Genomic DNA, 15,346 nt, shown 5'->3' with positions numbered 1-15,346 from the left:
AAATATTCTTTGTGGATTGGGAAGCTGCTAGCACAAACACAAAAGAAATCACTATTTAAATGGCATATGATGATGCAAATAAGATTTTAAAGAATTCAGCTTTTCACAGTCAAGCAAAACATCATGTATCAAGGTACCACTATGTAGTGTTTATAATTCCAACAACATTTTTATCTTCATTTTTCTTTATTAGAAGTTTAGAAAAGATTAAATTGATTATGAGAAGATAAGGCTTACATTTTGTATAAAGTCACCTTGGTAACTTAAGTGGATTTACTTTTTTTAGGTTGTTTTTTTAGCATTTTGGATGAGTCGTGTATGATTATCCTTGTGCATATTTTTTTAATTTCATGCTCCAAACTCTATATAAAGAGGTGAACCTCATAGAAGTCGGTATCCTAATATCTAATGAAATAATAATATTTAGCATTATATTTGTTTTTTGCAACATTCTTGGAACCTACTATATACAAATGAAAACAAAATACGTGTGTGTGTGTGTGCATGTGTGTGTGTGTGTGTGTGTGTGTTTGTATACACACACGCATAAGCTTACACTACTGTCCTGTAAGTTTAGTATTTACTCATAAAAGTGATGTGGGTGTAATAGTTGGCATTTTTTCTGGAGTGCGCTTTTATCTAAAGAACACCATAAGTACACACTCCAATGTACTGGAAACCAATTCATCCAGGCATACATTTTTAAGCAAAATTCGATATCAATATAAACAAATTTAAGTGTCATATACTCATGCAGTTTGGATCTGCTTTAATGCTACAACAGATCAATGCACTTATGCTTTCTACATGTGTCTAATTTTGTACGAAAAATTGTCAGATGGGATGAGCACAAGAATAAATCAGCCAAGCTTTGAAAATAGAACCTGTGTTCAAATCCCTAGGAAACATCTTAAATTCTTTTTAAAAGAACAAATGCTTAATGCTGAATCAGATAAACAACATCCAATTTTGGATGTAGTATATCCCAGTGTAAAAGACCAGACATAAGTCCTGGGTCTGTTTAATGAGCAAAATACTCCTCAGTCATGCATATCAGCCAAAACTCACATCCCACGAGTAGATAATAAGCCTATTATATTATCAAATTATCACTTTAGTACTTAATCAAAAGGTTCAGTAATCTCCATTAACAATGTCAATCAAATACAAAGGTAAATAACAATATGGATCCACAACTTCAGAGTCTAATATTATATGGCTAGCTAGTTAGTAAACTTCATGTTCAAAATCTTACTCCTAAATGAATATTTTCATCAATTTATAGAAACCATTTATGATTATGTAGGAAATACAGGTACTCACCTGATAATTTGTCAAAAGCCTTCCTACTTCAACATGGCCCTCAGCCACTCTCAATCTCTTCTCCAAGTTTTTAAGAAGTTCCATCCCTTTCTCCTCCCTAGCATATACATCATGATTTCTGATTGCAGTTGAATGACTAGAATTGTCTTGATCCAAAAACATTGGACTCATGACAACCTTTGAATTTGATGATACACTACCAGAAGAGTGTCCAAGAACTCTTTCAAAGCCTTTTCTAAATCCCTGTCTAGAACTAAAATCATCATAAACAACAGACGAATGTCTGCCTGTCATTCCATTCCTTGGAAGCTTAGATAACAAAGAAGCCATGAGACTCCACTTGTCAGTGTGGGTACAAGTATAGATACAGTGCAGGCCTACCTCTATCATTTCAGTTTCATCCTTGAAAAACCAATTCACATCTCCATCCTTGCATCCTTCCTCTATAATCACAGAGCAGAGTTCCAATTGATTATCCTCTGCAATTTCTTTCAGCCATCTAACTAGATATGTATCTGAATGCACACCAGAGGCTGACAAAGCCACTGATTGATCATTTACAGAATCATCTTTTGCAGTCATGTTCTTTGTGCCAAGCTTTCGATGCATGAATGGGATAGCCAGCTCCCTCAACCTTTCTACTACTGTGGTTTCACTGAATCCACTAAGCATTATCTTGAATTTCTCATACTCGTCAATCTGTTCCCAAGTACTAAGACGTAAATCAATGTCCCTGAAAGTGTTGTAACTGTTGTCAAGAGTAGAAAACACAACATGATATAAATCAGAGATATCTTCAAAAAGACCTCTCAACTCTACTATTCCTTTGTGCTGACCAATGTCCACCAAAGAAAGAGAATTGTCCAGTTGCCCACTCACTTTGTCTATAGTCCTTGCTCGCTCTTTGTACCATTCAACAATTTCAGAAGCAGATGGCCAGACGAGTCCACAGTTTAGTTTCACCATATTTTCTGTGCTCGTTCTAAGATCAATGTCATTATGTTGTTCTGGTAAATGAATCTCAAAGAAAGACATCAGTTCTTGATTCTCAACCCAATCTTCATCCCTAAATGTTCCTGCAATTTTTGGTGGAGATAATCCAGGCAGCAACTGATCATAGTTATGGACAGGAATGGTTTCAGGAAATGCACTTAAAATTTGCAAGATGAAAGGTGCTAAAGAATAGCTATGCCGATTGAATAATAAGTTTAAAGCCCCAATTTTTCCGCTTTCTGCAAGAGTGATGGCTATTTTATTGAGAGGCATTCTGCGGAAGACTGCGTAGTCCTGTGAAGAAAATCTGTGGCATATGATACAATCTGTTTTAGCACCAATGAATCTTTTGCAAATATTCCTTCAAGATGCAACAATAATCAAACAAAAGACCAAAAAGAATAAATTTCAGTTTAAAAATCAAGGTATTGTGCTCATCTTGTAACTTAGGCATGGCTTGAGACAAATCGCTAACAAAAAAGCTTTGAAATAGTATCAAACATGCATTCCCTCGTAATCAACCATGTATGTGTCTATTGGGAGTGGACAATGTAAATAACACTGTTGAAGTAACACACCCAAATAAACTGGTATGTCTACATGATAGAATTATATCTCCATGTATTCCCGCAATTTTCCTATCAAATCACACTAAAATGGACAATCTAAAAGATAGAATAATATTTTCATGTAGCTGCTCAATTTTCCTATAAAATCAAAAAGGATAATGCGCATTCTAGTCTAATCTCCAACACTTGTGCCTTGAGAAGTTAAACTGTTCTTAGCGCATAGGAACAGGAAATGCCTATAAATTCTATTTCTGGTCTCCACTCAATTTTATTAAGAGCCCATCTCAGAGCCCGTCTCAGGTTACAATGAAATTTCTGTCCATTCTTCAGCTTGTACACAGTGATGGCGATGCCGAGTGTGGAAATTTAGGTCAAAAAGTTTATCGCAATTGTAATCCAGTAATGGCCTTGATCTCCATTGTTATTTAGCATTGGGCCCTAGTATAAAACTCTGTGTCTAATAAACCTAATACATTTCACTAGAGCAATCTTGAAACAAGAGTGTTTAATGTGAACAGAAAATAAGTTCCTAAGGCAATGGATGGGAACAATGTACAGGTCTACAAATTGGCAAGAATTATGCAGACACTAAATAATACTTAAGTTTAGAAATATAAAGGACAGAGAATTGTTTTCTGAGAACATGGGAATACATCACCTGCCCTTTTGCAAGTCCTCTTTCCAGAGGGTTCAAGGGATGCTTTGGAAATACTCATGTAGTTCCCTAACCCTTGCCACTACCAGGAATGTCCCTAAAACACCTTGGATGCATCAGAAACAGCCACCACCCCAATGTGTAGAGTTGTTCACAGAAAGCTTTCATAACACAATAGCATGCACTGATTGACATTGATTCTTACCAATCAAATGAGAAACAGATTATTGATGCTATTAGACATGCAACACGATTGACACCTAACCTCAATAGTATAACTATACACTATATATTCTAAGGTATGTTTTTGTTTTATCCTTGCCATCTTGTAAAGGTGTAAACCTTAAAGGAACCACACGACCTAGTTATGAGCTGAAAGGTTATGCGGCAAGGATAGAAAGAGAGACATGCATAGACTCACAAGTGAGGTTTTGCTCGCTCTTCTCGAGTGGTAGGTGACTTGGGATCACTAATCAGGACACAAACGGCATATTCAGAGTTGTTCCTAAATAAGTTGCTCCACCAGACTGGAGAGAGCCCACTTATTAAGCCATGAGGCCACAGAGTAGATCATACTCCCAAAGGACAGCTAGTAGCGGGGAAGATTTGGGTCCAGTTAGGGAACCCAAGCTAGCACCTATAGGACAAGGTACAGAAGGGCCTTCGACAGCCAAGCAGGGCATAACAGAGGACAGAGAGGACACTTGTTGATTCTTATTTGTACACTTCTCATTTTGGATTGAGCCTGCAAGCTACAATTTAGACGTAAACACACGTTCACACGAACGCACACACATGGATGCAGTATGTATTTTTCTGCATGATTTTTTTTATGTATGTTTTTTTGGTTGCAATATGTTTTTTCTACATGATGTTTATGACATGATCGATGTTTATGACACTTAAATGATGTTTGACTCTGTGAGTTGTAAATGTGATGTGATAATTTGTTTGATGCTTAATTACATACATGGATAAGTGCTTTCTATCTGAATGTTTCTAACATGGATTATTGTTATGCCTAAAGATGTAATGATTATGTTCCATGGATAAAGACTTAATGCATATATGTACCATTATTATACCAACATGTTTAAGCATGTAGGATAGTATGATTTGTGATTCTTTTATTTTTCAAATGCATCTATATATGATTATCCTATAGAACGTAATGTGATGATATTCTATGCAGATGATTATGATATGCCCCTGTTCTAATATTTTTAGGGATGCCAGATGCACTTGGTTTTGCATACCAGAGTACAAGACCAAAATGACTATGAGGATTAATGGAAGAGATGTTATGTAGAAGAAGACATTAATAAAAGGTGGTGAATAGTTAGTGTGATGAAATTGAGCTCTCATTAGAGCATTTTATCATTGTTGATCTTTATTATGCGGCCAATATCGTTATCGTTGCCATAGAAACCTAAAGTGGTGATGCTATCCCTTTGCATTGACCAACACATTGTGGACAATATTCTCACCCTTCCTGAAAATTATGTGTTAAGGGTCAACGAATGTATGAAAATCACAAGCATAATGATCCATGACCTTAGGTTTGAATAGGATCTTTGATGAATGAACATGACAATACAAACACCCAAAACACACTTGCCCCAAAACTTCATTTAAACATCTTGGAATCGAAAAACAAATAAAACAACGCCCATGAACCACCCTCGCTACTCTAATCACTTGTGGATGTCCTTGAGTAGCATCGAACCATGACCAATGATAAAAACTTGATAAAACTCGCTTGAACAATGAGTCGGCAACCATACCGATCTTTTTGTCAAAGTTGATTGTTAGTGTTATGATCATGATGTCTGGTTATAGACATTATCTGTGTAAGACAGATGATAGTTACCAGGGATTGATGTAGTTTGATTGGACAATTTAATTGTGGACTAGATTGATAGTTTGTCTATTGTTGCATGATCGTTAAGCTTAGTGTTTTGTGAGTTTCCATGTTTGAGTCCGCTCAAAAGTCTGCCTTATAGTGGATGGTTCAAAGATAACGTTTATTGCAGATGGTTGAAAGATAATATTTATTGTGGATGGTTGAAAGATAATGTTTGGGGGATTCCAATTATTTTTTGTTTTTTAGGGATTTTGGTTCTTTTATTTTTTGAGCTTTTCTAGGGATTTTCCATGATCTTGGCTTTCTTTAAAACATTCTATGATGTTTTGGGTCTTTTTCCAATATATTTTATGATGTTTTAAGCCTTTTTCAGGACATTTTACAAATTTTGGTCTTTTCTTAAGACATTTTATCAGTTTTTTGGTCTTTTTCAGAGCATTAGGCTTTTTTTTAAATTTCAAGATGTTATGCGGTGTTTTTCAAAAAAATCAGGATACCATGCAATTGTTATATCTTTTTTAGCACATTATTCAATTTTTTTGAATTTTTTTAGGATATAATGCGATTTTTTCTTTCAAGATATTATGTGATTTTTCTGAATTTTTTGGAAAATCATGCAATTTGTTAAAAAATTACGGAACATTATGCGATTTTATTTTGATTTATTAAGGACATTAATATATACATGGTGTGTCCTCCGATCTGCTTGTGAAATCATCCATTTTGTTAATCACGGTAAATAGATTTTTTATGTTCGAAAAAAATTAGTAAATTTTTTGTTTGGATGGTTGCAAACCTAAACATAACCATGCCCTCGAGTGATTAAATTAAAAGAAATGATATTTCCAAAATAAAAGATTGTGTTAGCTTGATGCAAGAGCATTCTAGGCTAGTCGGCAATCTTGTATGCAAGAGCTTTGAGCTCGATTTTGTGGAATCATGGTTTGTGTGGTTAGGGTTATGTTTGAGCCACATTGGGGAACCTTGTCCTAAGTGTGCATAGAGTTTGGAGTAATCGCATTGGAGTTAGAGCCATTTTGGTGGCTGCTGGTAGCATGTTCCTAATTTCCTAGACGGACTTTGGAGATTGTTTTTGCAAGCTTCGATCTGAGCAAGTTGGCTTATGCACTCTTGGATTTGGATAGTTGGATGGCAAGGGGACTTATGCCTAAGGGCGCGTACTTTTATGTTGCCATATGAGTTAGTTATGCATTGTAAACTTGGGGCTTGTCCTGAGTATTTAATTATTTCATGTATTTAATGTCCGTTGCAGAGCCGACCTATGGCTTGAGGGTTTATTTAATATAACTTACTAGGCTGACTTGCGGCTTGGTTTAGTATAAGTAGAGGGTCTTGTGGTGTCTTGAGTCATTCAGTTCAACATGAAGTAGTTGTGAGGAGAGAAGTTGAGCAGAGGTAGTAGCTTGGGAAACAAGAAAGTTGCTTGGTGGCTTGTGAGCACAAGTTTAGATTCTTCTTGGGGTTTTCTACCAGATTGTGGGTCTAGACTAGCTAGTGGTTGGATCTTGCGAGGTCTTGCAAAACTATCATTGTAATTGCTATGTATTGGCCATAACCCAAAAGGCCTTACAATGGGGCATGTTGGATGTAAATCTTATGATTCTATTATGAGAATTGGCATTGTTTTGGATCTAAATCTCTGTGTAATTGTTTATACTCTGTTGTGTGGATAATTGTTGGGGGCTAGGACATCTCCTTTGGGGATCCTCCTACCTTGTACTGCATCAAGTGGTATAAAAGCTAGTTGATCTTGTGGATTTGGTGCTTTGGGTTTGCAAATATCTTGGATGATGCCTTTGAGAAGATTGGACCCTAGGGCAATTGCAAATCTATGTGATGTTGTGGAAACTAAAATTTCGGAGAGGGTTAAAGTAGATTTCAGATCTGAGATAGAACTGATGAAAAATGATATGGTGCTGAGATCATGAGAGCTATATCGGGTGTAGCTAGGAATGTTGCAACTGAAGATGGTTATGAGGAAGTTGTTGAAGACTTTGAAGCTATTGGATCTATTGGTGAGCTGATCAGATGGAGAGACCTATGGAAGACAGAACCGGTCCATTGGGTGGATCTGGAGCTCACTTTGTAACGGTCCCCTTTTTCCATCTTTTATTTTTGTGAACTTACTTCGTATATATTTCTGAATGTTCGTTTAATGTGTTCATAATCCTATATATATATATATATATGTATGAATGTTCGTTTAATGTGTTCATAATCCTATATGTATGTATGTATGTATGTATGTATTTATTTATTTATTTATTTAGTCAAACACAGAGGTATATCTTTTCATTTGATTTAATCCTTATTAAATTAATATTATTATTATATTGATTACTAATATTGATAACTATATATATATATATATATATATATATATATATATATATATATATAATGTACCTACTACACACACTTCAACTTGTATATTTTAATTATTATTTTATCATTAAAAATTATATTTTATTATTTTAGATATGATAATATTTTAATTGGAATATCATTTCATTCATTTTTTTACTTTAATATTGCTATTATAGTGTAGTAGATATATGATGTTATAATGTGATTATAATATTATATTATTATTAATTATTTATTTGTATTTTCATCTTAATGTAATTATAGTATTTATTTATATATGTCATCTATCTAAACTTTATATCTAATAGTGGTTTATTATAAAATCCTATCTCAAGGTAGGGATATCACACACATGAAGCTGAAGCATAAGATGGAGGTTTCTAATTTCTTAGGTACTTTGAATCCTGAAGACCAAATTGATTAGATTGGTGAATTGGAAGGTTACTTTGAGTTAGAGGATATCGGAGATCCACTCAAAGTGAGGTTGGCACAAACTAAGTTGAAACGACATGCTGCTTTATGGTGGAAAGAATTGCAAAGAGATAGAGAAGAAGGTGAAATGAAGATCACTAGGTTGAGATTGATGGTAACAAAATTGAAAGCTAAGTTCATTCCTATTGATTATGAACTTGAATTGTTTAGAAGATTGCAAAATTTGAAGCCGAAGGCTATGACTATGAAGGATTATACCAAGGAGTTCTACAAGTTGACTATTCAGTCTGGACATAGAGAACTTTCTAAAGAAAAGGTAGCTAGATATATTAATGGTTTGAGATTCAATATACAGGATGAGATTAGTATGCTGAAAATTGATTTAGTTGAGAATGCTTATTAGAATGTTTTGAGGGCATAAGAGAAGTTGAAGAGAAGACATCAAGGTAATTCTCGAGGGAAAAAGAAGCATGATCACTTGGTGAAGAACAAATATATTGCTGAGGATGAACCAAAACCTGTTGAACAGAGGAAGAGAGCAGATAGAGGTGCATTTAAGGGTACTTGTTTTAGATGTGGAGAGGAAGGTCACAAGTCTTTTGAACGTCCCCAGAAGTCTGGTGATAAAAGAGTTGTTCTGGTACATGAGAATATAAATTCAGTGAATGAACCCAAGCAAGAGGAGAACTTGTTAGTTTGGTGAGTGTTGCTTGGTAAGAAGATGTTTGAACCTTGTCAAAGGAGGAATTTGTTCAGGATTCGTTGTAAGTCTAGAGGTAAATGCTGGAATATGATTGTTGATGGTGGTAGTACTCATAACCTAGTTGTTGAGGAGATGGAATGAGACATCCTTGTCCTTATAGGATCAGTTGGTTGCAAGATGAACATGCTTTGGAAGTAAGGGAGCAATGTCTTGCTAAATTTCAAATTGGACAGTTTGTTGATCAAGTGTTATGTGATATTGCGGATATAAGTAGTTGTCACATATTACTTGGTAGACCTTGAAAGTATGATTGCAAGGCAGTGTATGATTGTGTCAAGAATGTGTTTACTGTTGAGAAGGGTGGCAGGAAGCATTCCTTGATTCCTTTGCAAAATGCAAAGCTTAGTAGGAGGAACCTAAGTTTTGGTAGGAAAGTTGAGTTGAAAGATTCTCAAAGGGGCAATTATCAGCATGATGCACCGAGGAAGGATGTGAAGAAGCAAAGAAAACAATTGACAGTTGCAGAAAAGGATTTCCAAAAATGGAACAAAGGCAACAGTGTACAAGTTGATAACTTGGAGGACATATATGTGAAGAACCAATTTGGGGTTTATGTGTTGGACCTTGGAAGATGTTCTTCTACCTATTGAGAGCATCTTTTCTTCGCACTTGGGGTGTCTGATGCAGAAGCATCCTCGAGTAGTCAGCAATCATGTATGCAAGATCTTTGAGCTCAATTTTGTGAAATCATGGTTTGCGCAGTTAGAATTATGTTTGAGGCACATTGGGGAACCTTGTCCTAAATGCACATTAAGTTTGGAGTAATTGTGTTGGAGTTAGAGCCGTTTTGGTGGCAGTTGGTAGCATGTTTGTAATTTCCTAGACAGACTTTGGAGTTTTTTTGTGCAAGCTTCGATCTGAGCGAGTTGGCTTATGTGCTCTTGGATTTGGATAGTTAGATGGCACGTGAAGCTATGCCTAAGGGCGTGTACTTTTATGTTGTCACATGAGTTAGTTATGCATTGTAGACTTGGGGCTTGTCTTAAGTATTCAATTATTTCATGCATTTAATGTATGTTGCCAAGCCGGCTTGTGGCTTGAGGTTTTATTTAATGTAAGGGTTTATATAATGTAACTTGCTAGGCCAACTTGTGGCTTGGTTTAGTATAAGTAGGGGATCTTGTGGTGTCTTGAGTCATTCATTTCAGCATGGAGTAACTGTGAGGAGCGAAGTTTAGCAAAGCTAGTAGCTAAGTGTAGGCTTGGGAAACAAGAAAGTTGCTTGGTGGCTTGGGAGCACAAGTTTAGATTCTTCTTGAGGTTTTCTACCAGATTGTGAGTTTGGACTAACTAGTGGTTGGATCTTGCAAGGTCTTGCAGAACTATCATTGTAATTGCTATGTATTTGGTCGTACCCCAAAAGGCCTTACAGTCGAGCATGTTGGATGTAAATCTTATGATTCTATTATGAAAATTAGCATTGTTTTGGATCAAAATCTCTGCGTTATTGTTTATCTTCCATTGTGTGGTTAATTGTAGGGGGTTAGGACATCTCCTTTGGATATTCTCCCGCCTTGTACTGCATCATAGCTAGCCATACTAATCTACTAGCTAACTAGTGGGTCATATAACTCGAAGATGCTAAAGGTCAAAAATAAAGCGACTTGCTACTTGAATTGATAATAAAATATAAATTGTAGTTGTTATGGATGAAGTTGTGGGCCTCAAAAAGAAGGAAGTGTGAATGTGTTGAGGGAGATAGTTTTTGGAAGAATAGGAAATCTCAATCATGTTCAAATTGCCCGTTGGAGAAGTTGACCCATGAAGACTCGGTTTCTAAGTGCACAAAACCGACGACCATAATGTTTAAGGAAATAAAAGTGAAACCCAAAAAGAGTCACCCATTCCAAGTCGTGATGAATTTATAAAAACATGTATATTACTTAAGTCACAATAGGCTCAAGGAACACTCAGCTTATAGGAAAATAACAGTTCTTTATTTTTCATGTTTCTGGAATGCAAGAGGTATGGCTTCATTGACTAGCATCACATGGGAAGGCAGCGAACAGTTCACTAGTAAAATTTACAACACCTAAAAGCAAAGGATGCTCACCATCTTCAAGTAAAGGTTCCTTGATCAATTTGTCCTTCAGATTGGAAACCCAACCAACAGCTACGAGAAAAGACAAAGACAAGTTCAATGAGCATAAACGTGAAGCCGTAATGCTCATTATATTATCAATCGTAGAATAAATGTTTCTAGAAAATTCTTTGGGAAAATCTTCTTCGAAGATCTGGAAACACATTGGACATATTACATGAGACATCAGAAAAAGGGAAGGCTTTGTCCTTAAAGAATATATAATCCTCAATCATAATGGACAAGATGTCTTTGCAAGATCATTTGCTAGAATTCAAATACATCCATGATCAATTAGCAGCTATTGGTCACACAATAGAAGAAGACATGGCTGTCATAACATTGAAAAACTTACCATGCGCTTATACGCATCTCATAGAAACACTCAACATTACATCTAGCAATGTTTACCTACAATTTGATGATTTGTGCAATAACCTGCAACAAGACAAATGGAAGAACCATTTTGGTAGTAGTGATGCTTCATTGAGTATGGAACAAGACTTTGTAGCCAAGGATGAGGGAACAAGAAGTGACTCATGAAGTACGGAACAGGGGTTTTCAACCAAGGACAAGATAAAGGACAAGCAGCCATAGATAAGATAATTTTATTAATGTCCAACAAGTGGCTACAAAGAGGGTCTAAGAGAATGAAAACAATACAACAAAGGAACAGCCAACATTGGGAACACCAACTGGTACCCAAGTAAAGAGTAAACAAAGCAAGAAGAAAGCAAGAGCCCAACAAAGACCGGAAGTAAAAGTTGGCAAGGAACTAATCACTCATCATCACTAAGAAGTAGTCCAGAACCAAAGTATACAATTTGGGGTGAAAGGAAGCCCCAGGCCATCACTAAGAACCGTTGGAGGTAAAGGGTTGCTGCCATGTATCACCTTGCAAGATCTTATAGATGTCCCAAAGTAGGGAGGCCAAGCAACCACTTGGTACACCAAGTCAAAGAAACAGACGTAAGGAGGTAATGAGATGATTTGTAGTTTGTCTCGACAGGAACTGAAGCTATAAAGTGTGATCCCAAAGCCACATGGCCCCCTAGAGATAGAGTGCAAGACACAACTAGTCAGTGTGTCTGAAAAAGGATGAAAGGGACTAGTACCCCCTGCACAGACAGTAAAACCTCCTCTAATCTCATAATATATGGGCTAGCGTCTCCGCCTCCACCTCCCTCGCGTAACAAAGGCGACAGATTTGATCCCCCATGTCAATCTAGTGGTCTGTCTAGATACAAAGCTGATGGAAGCCCACCCTAAAAGATCCCAAAGATGTGCAGCAATGGTGCTTCCTGTTGGAAATAGGATGTGCTTTTGAGTGTTGTAGAGATGTTGTAGTAATGGCAGGTTTTGTCATTTATGTCGACATATGTTCTTTGGTTGAAGAGAGACTAAGATTTTATACATAGCAAGTCATTGATCAGTTAAGTGCATGCACTGGTTGACAGATTTGGATATATGAGCTTACATTTGTATAGAAGAATGAATGTAGACATCATGTCTATGTTCGTTGTGCTTTATTTGATGTTCTAAATAAATTACAGTTTGTTTAGTGAAGATTGGTAGCAGACCAGTGAGTAGGAAAGTATGCTAGAGACAATTACAGTTTTTGTTGAAGCTTGATAGCGAGCAAAAATTAAGGTTGGCAAGCATGGAAGATGATAGAAGACTTGTTCGTGTGCATATGTTTGGAATTTTGAGTCATTTGGCTTACTCTAGAAAGGTGGTTGATGTGTAACGTGTGATGCATTTTATTGGCAGCCAATTGGGTCATTGTAGCATGTGGAATGTTATTGGCACATGTTAACTTCGTATTGTAGTGTGTGGGACACTTCATGTAATGATTGTATAATTGCTTGAGAAGGCATGTATGCCTTAGCATGGTCCTATGTAATTAATTGGTGAAGCCCTAATAGGCCAGCCTAATAAATTATTTGTAATGGATATAAAGGAAAGTCATTTTCCTCATTTGCAAGGTATGGTATGCATGGAATCAGATGTATAGATGTGGGCCTTGATACTAGATTATCAACACAAAGTTGAGAAGTTGTTGGATGCTTTGAGAAGAGGTATGAGTGGAATCTATCACCCCTAGTGGACTTCAACAGAACTGTTTTGGCAAAGTAAGTTGCAGATCAGTCAATTCACATTGTTGGATTTGTTATCCTTTTGAAAAGGTGGTTTATCCTTTCATTTTTGAGCAGTGAACTAGGACAATGTGCCTTTTATCAACTTGTAACAGGGTTAGAACTTTCTAACAAGGGTTCAAGGTCTCCTAACAGGGATTTGTCCTTTAACAAGGATTGTTGTACTAAATGCATTGTATCTAACTCCTAACAGGGTCACATCCTTTCACAGCGAACTTATTTATTAGTACACTATTTCGTGGGTGTCATCCCCATCAGAGTTTTTCCCTCTGATCAAGGGTTTTCCTCGAGAACAAAAATCAATGTGTTATGGTGTACAATTTCTTATTATTGTGCATTATTATTCTAATTTATTGGTGATCAGTTTTATAAGTTTGGAATTAATTATATTTGCTCACAATTGATACACCCCCCATCTCAGTTGTGGTGTGTGGACCTTACTTCTTAACACATCCAACATCGAGCAAGGTATGAAGGATGCATGATGACCCCATCCTATATATCCATATAGTACTCTGCATAGAAGGTCATCCTCAAGCGAAGCCCCCCAAGGGGTTAACCCATGTCGTGAGAATATATCGCTTGTAGATGTCCATCGTGACGTTCCTATTGAACTCCTGCTTGGGAGGGAGAAGGTGAGTGGAGGCATCCAAGGGAAATTGAAAGAGGAGAAGGTAGTCAATCTTAATTCCCGTTGACCTCAATAGAGCAGAGGCCTAAGCATACCAGCGACGAGCCCAGCCAGTGGAGTAGGCACTCACAACCGCCTCTAAGGAGCGATAGACCAGGTAAGAGTATTTGTGGTGTCCCTCAACCATATTCATGAAACCCCAAAGACAATGGAGAAACCAGACTAAATTGAAGATGGCCCTAAGTTTGAAAGGATGGGCTCCAAGCTTAGACAAATTGATACTAAGAATGCACTAGTGGCACCTAATGATCCACTTGAGAAAAGGGATTTGAACTCTCTCCACGAAGCCCAGTCTAACTCCAAGAGAGAGGGGGCCCAAACCACAGAGCCATGAAGCACGCTCAACCTGATCAAGAAGTCCAAGAAAGGCATCTTGGACATAGTGCCCTGAAAGTGATGTCAAAAACATTGTCTCTCAAGCAGAGCAAGGGAACCAAACCCCTTGTTCACCTTGGGTTGCACAGCGAGTCTCACACTGAAATGGGATCCAAAGATCTTGACCCCCAAGTACGTGTAAGAAGATGAGATCTCAAGCTCTTCACCCCAAAAAAAGAAGTGGAGATGAGAGTTCATCAAGCAATTTTAAACCATCACTCAAGTCTTGCCCAAGTTAACCACCAGCTTCCCCGAATCACAAAAAGAGGCCAGACCATCCAAAACCTGTTGAAGACCCTCAAGGGAGGAGGCTAGGAGAACAAGGGAAAGGTGGACAATCTATGGGCTTGGGAAGGGTAGACTTTCGAGACACCCTATTTTGAAGAACCCTCACAATACCTATAATGGGAGGTGGACCTTTCAATCAAGGAAGCCAAGTTGAGGGTGGTTGGATGGAGGGAAACAGCGATAGGATCCCACACTAGGTAGCCCACCTCATATGCATGGAAAGGTCCACATGAGGCCACGGGGGAACAATGTATCCACACTTGGGCCTAGCATAGGAGGTTTCTAGGACAACTCATTAAACCCTCCTCCCATTTCCTCTCATGGTTGAATCACGTCAAAACTAATTCTAGCAATGTTTTGATCAATTTTACATTCTCTTCTATGATTATTTCCGATTAAAGAAAACTAGCTATGGCTTTATGACTATAAATGAATACTAACCATATTGCAGGATTTCAGATTGTGATTTACACAATTAAAGAAACACCCATACACCCTAATCCTAACCTTATGCAATTGTTATTTTAGGGTAAAACTCTAGAGAAAATAGAGAAAAAGGTATTACAAAAGGCAAGACTCAAAAGCACATTTATACATCCATTTTTTCACATGGAATAAAGTTGCATGCTTTTCCCATGACATTTTCCTACCTAGAAGGATCTTCATCACATAGAAATTCTGTCGTGTGAATACATGTTTGTTTTGGATCCTTTGTGTCTATTTCCATTTTCATAAAGCAAATATTCAAAGTTTGGATGATGGGCTCACT

General features: G+C 37.1%; 1 protein-coding gene across 1 annotated transcript in view; it reads right to left on the bottom strand.

Annotated features, from left to right (window-relative positions):
- Positions 1 to 15,346, bottom strand: part of LOC149558887 (neuroblastoma-amplified sequence protein) — a 109,470-nt gene that overhangs the window by 63,134 nt on the left and 30,990 nt on the right. Inside the window, exon 7 of the mRNA XM_089832905.1 lies at positions 1,324 to 2,623. Within this exon, the coding sequence (XP_089689031.1) occupies positions 1,324 to 2,623 (1,300 nt within the window). The remainder of the gene's footprint in view (positions 1 to 1,323; positions 2,624 to 15,346) is intronic.

Source organism: Cupressus sempervirens, chromosome 5 (assembly GCF_028749045.1).
Source record: "Cupressus sempervirens isolate cs-2001-9-10 chromosome 5, ASM2874904v1, whole genome shotgun sequence".
Classification (NCBI taxonomy): Eukaryota; Viridiplantae; Streptophyta; class Pinopsida; order Cupressales; family Cupressaceae; genus Cupressus; species Cupressus sempervirens.
This window is presented reverse-complemented; position numbering and strand designations above follow the sequence as displayed.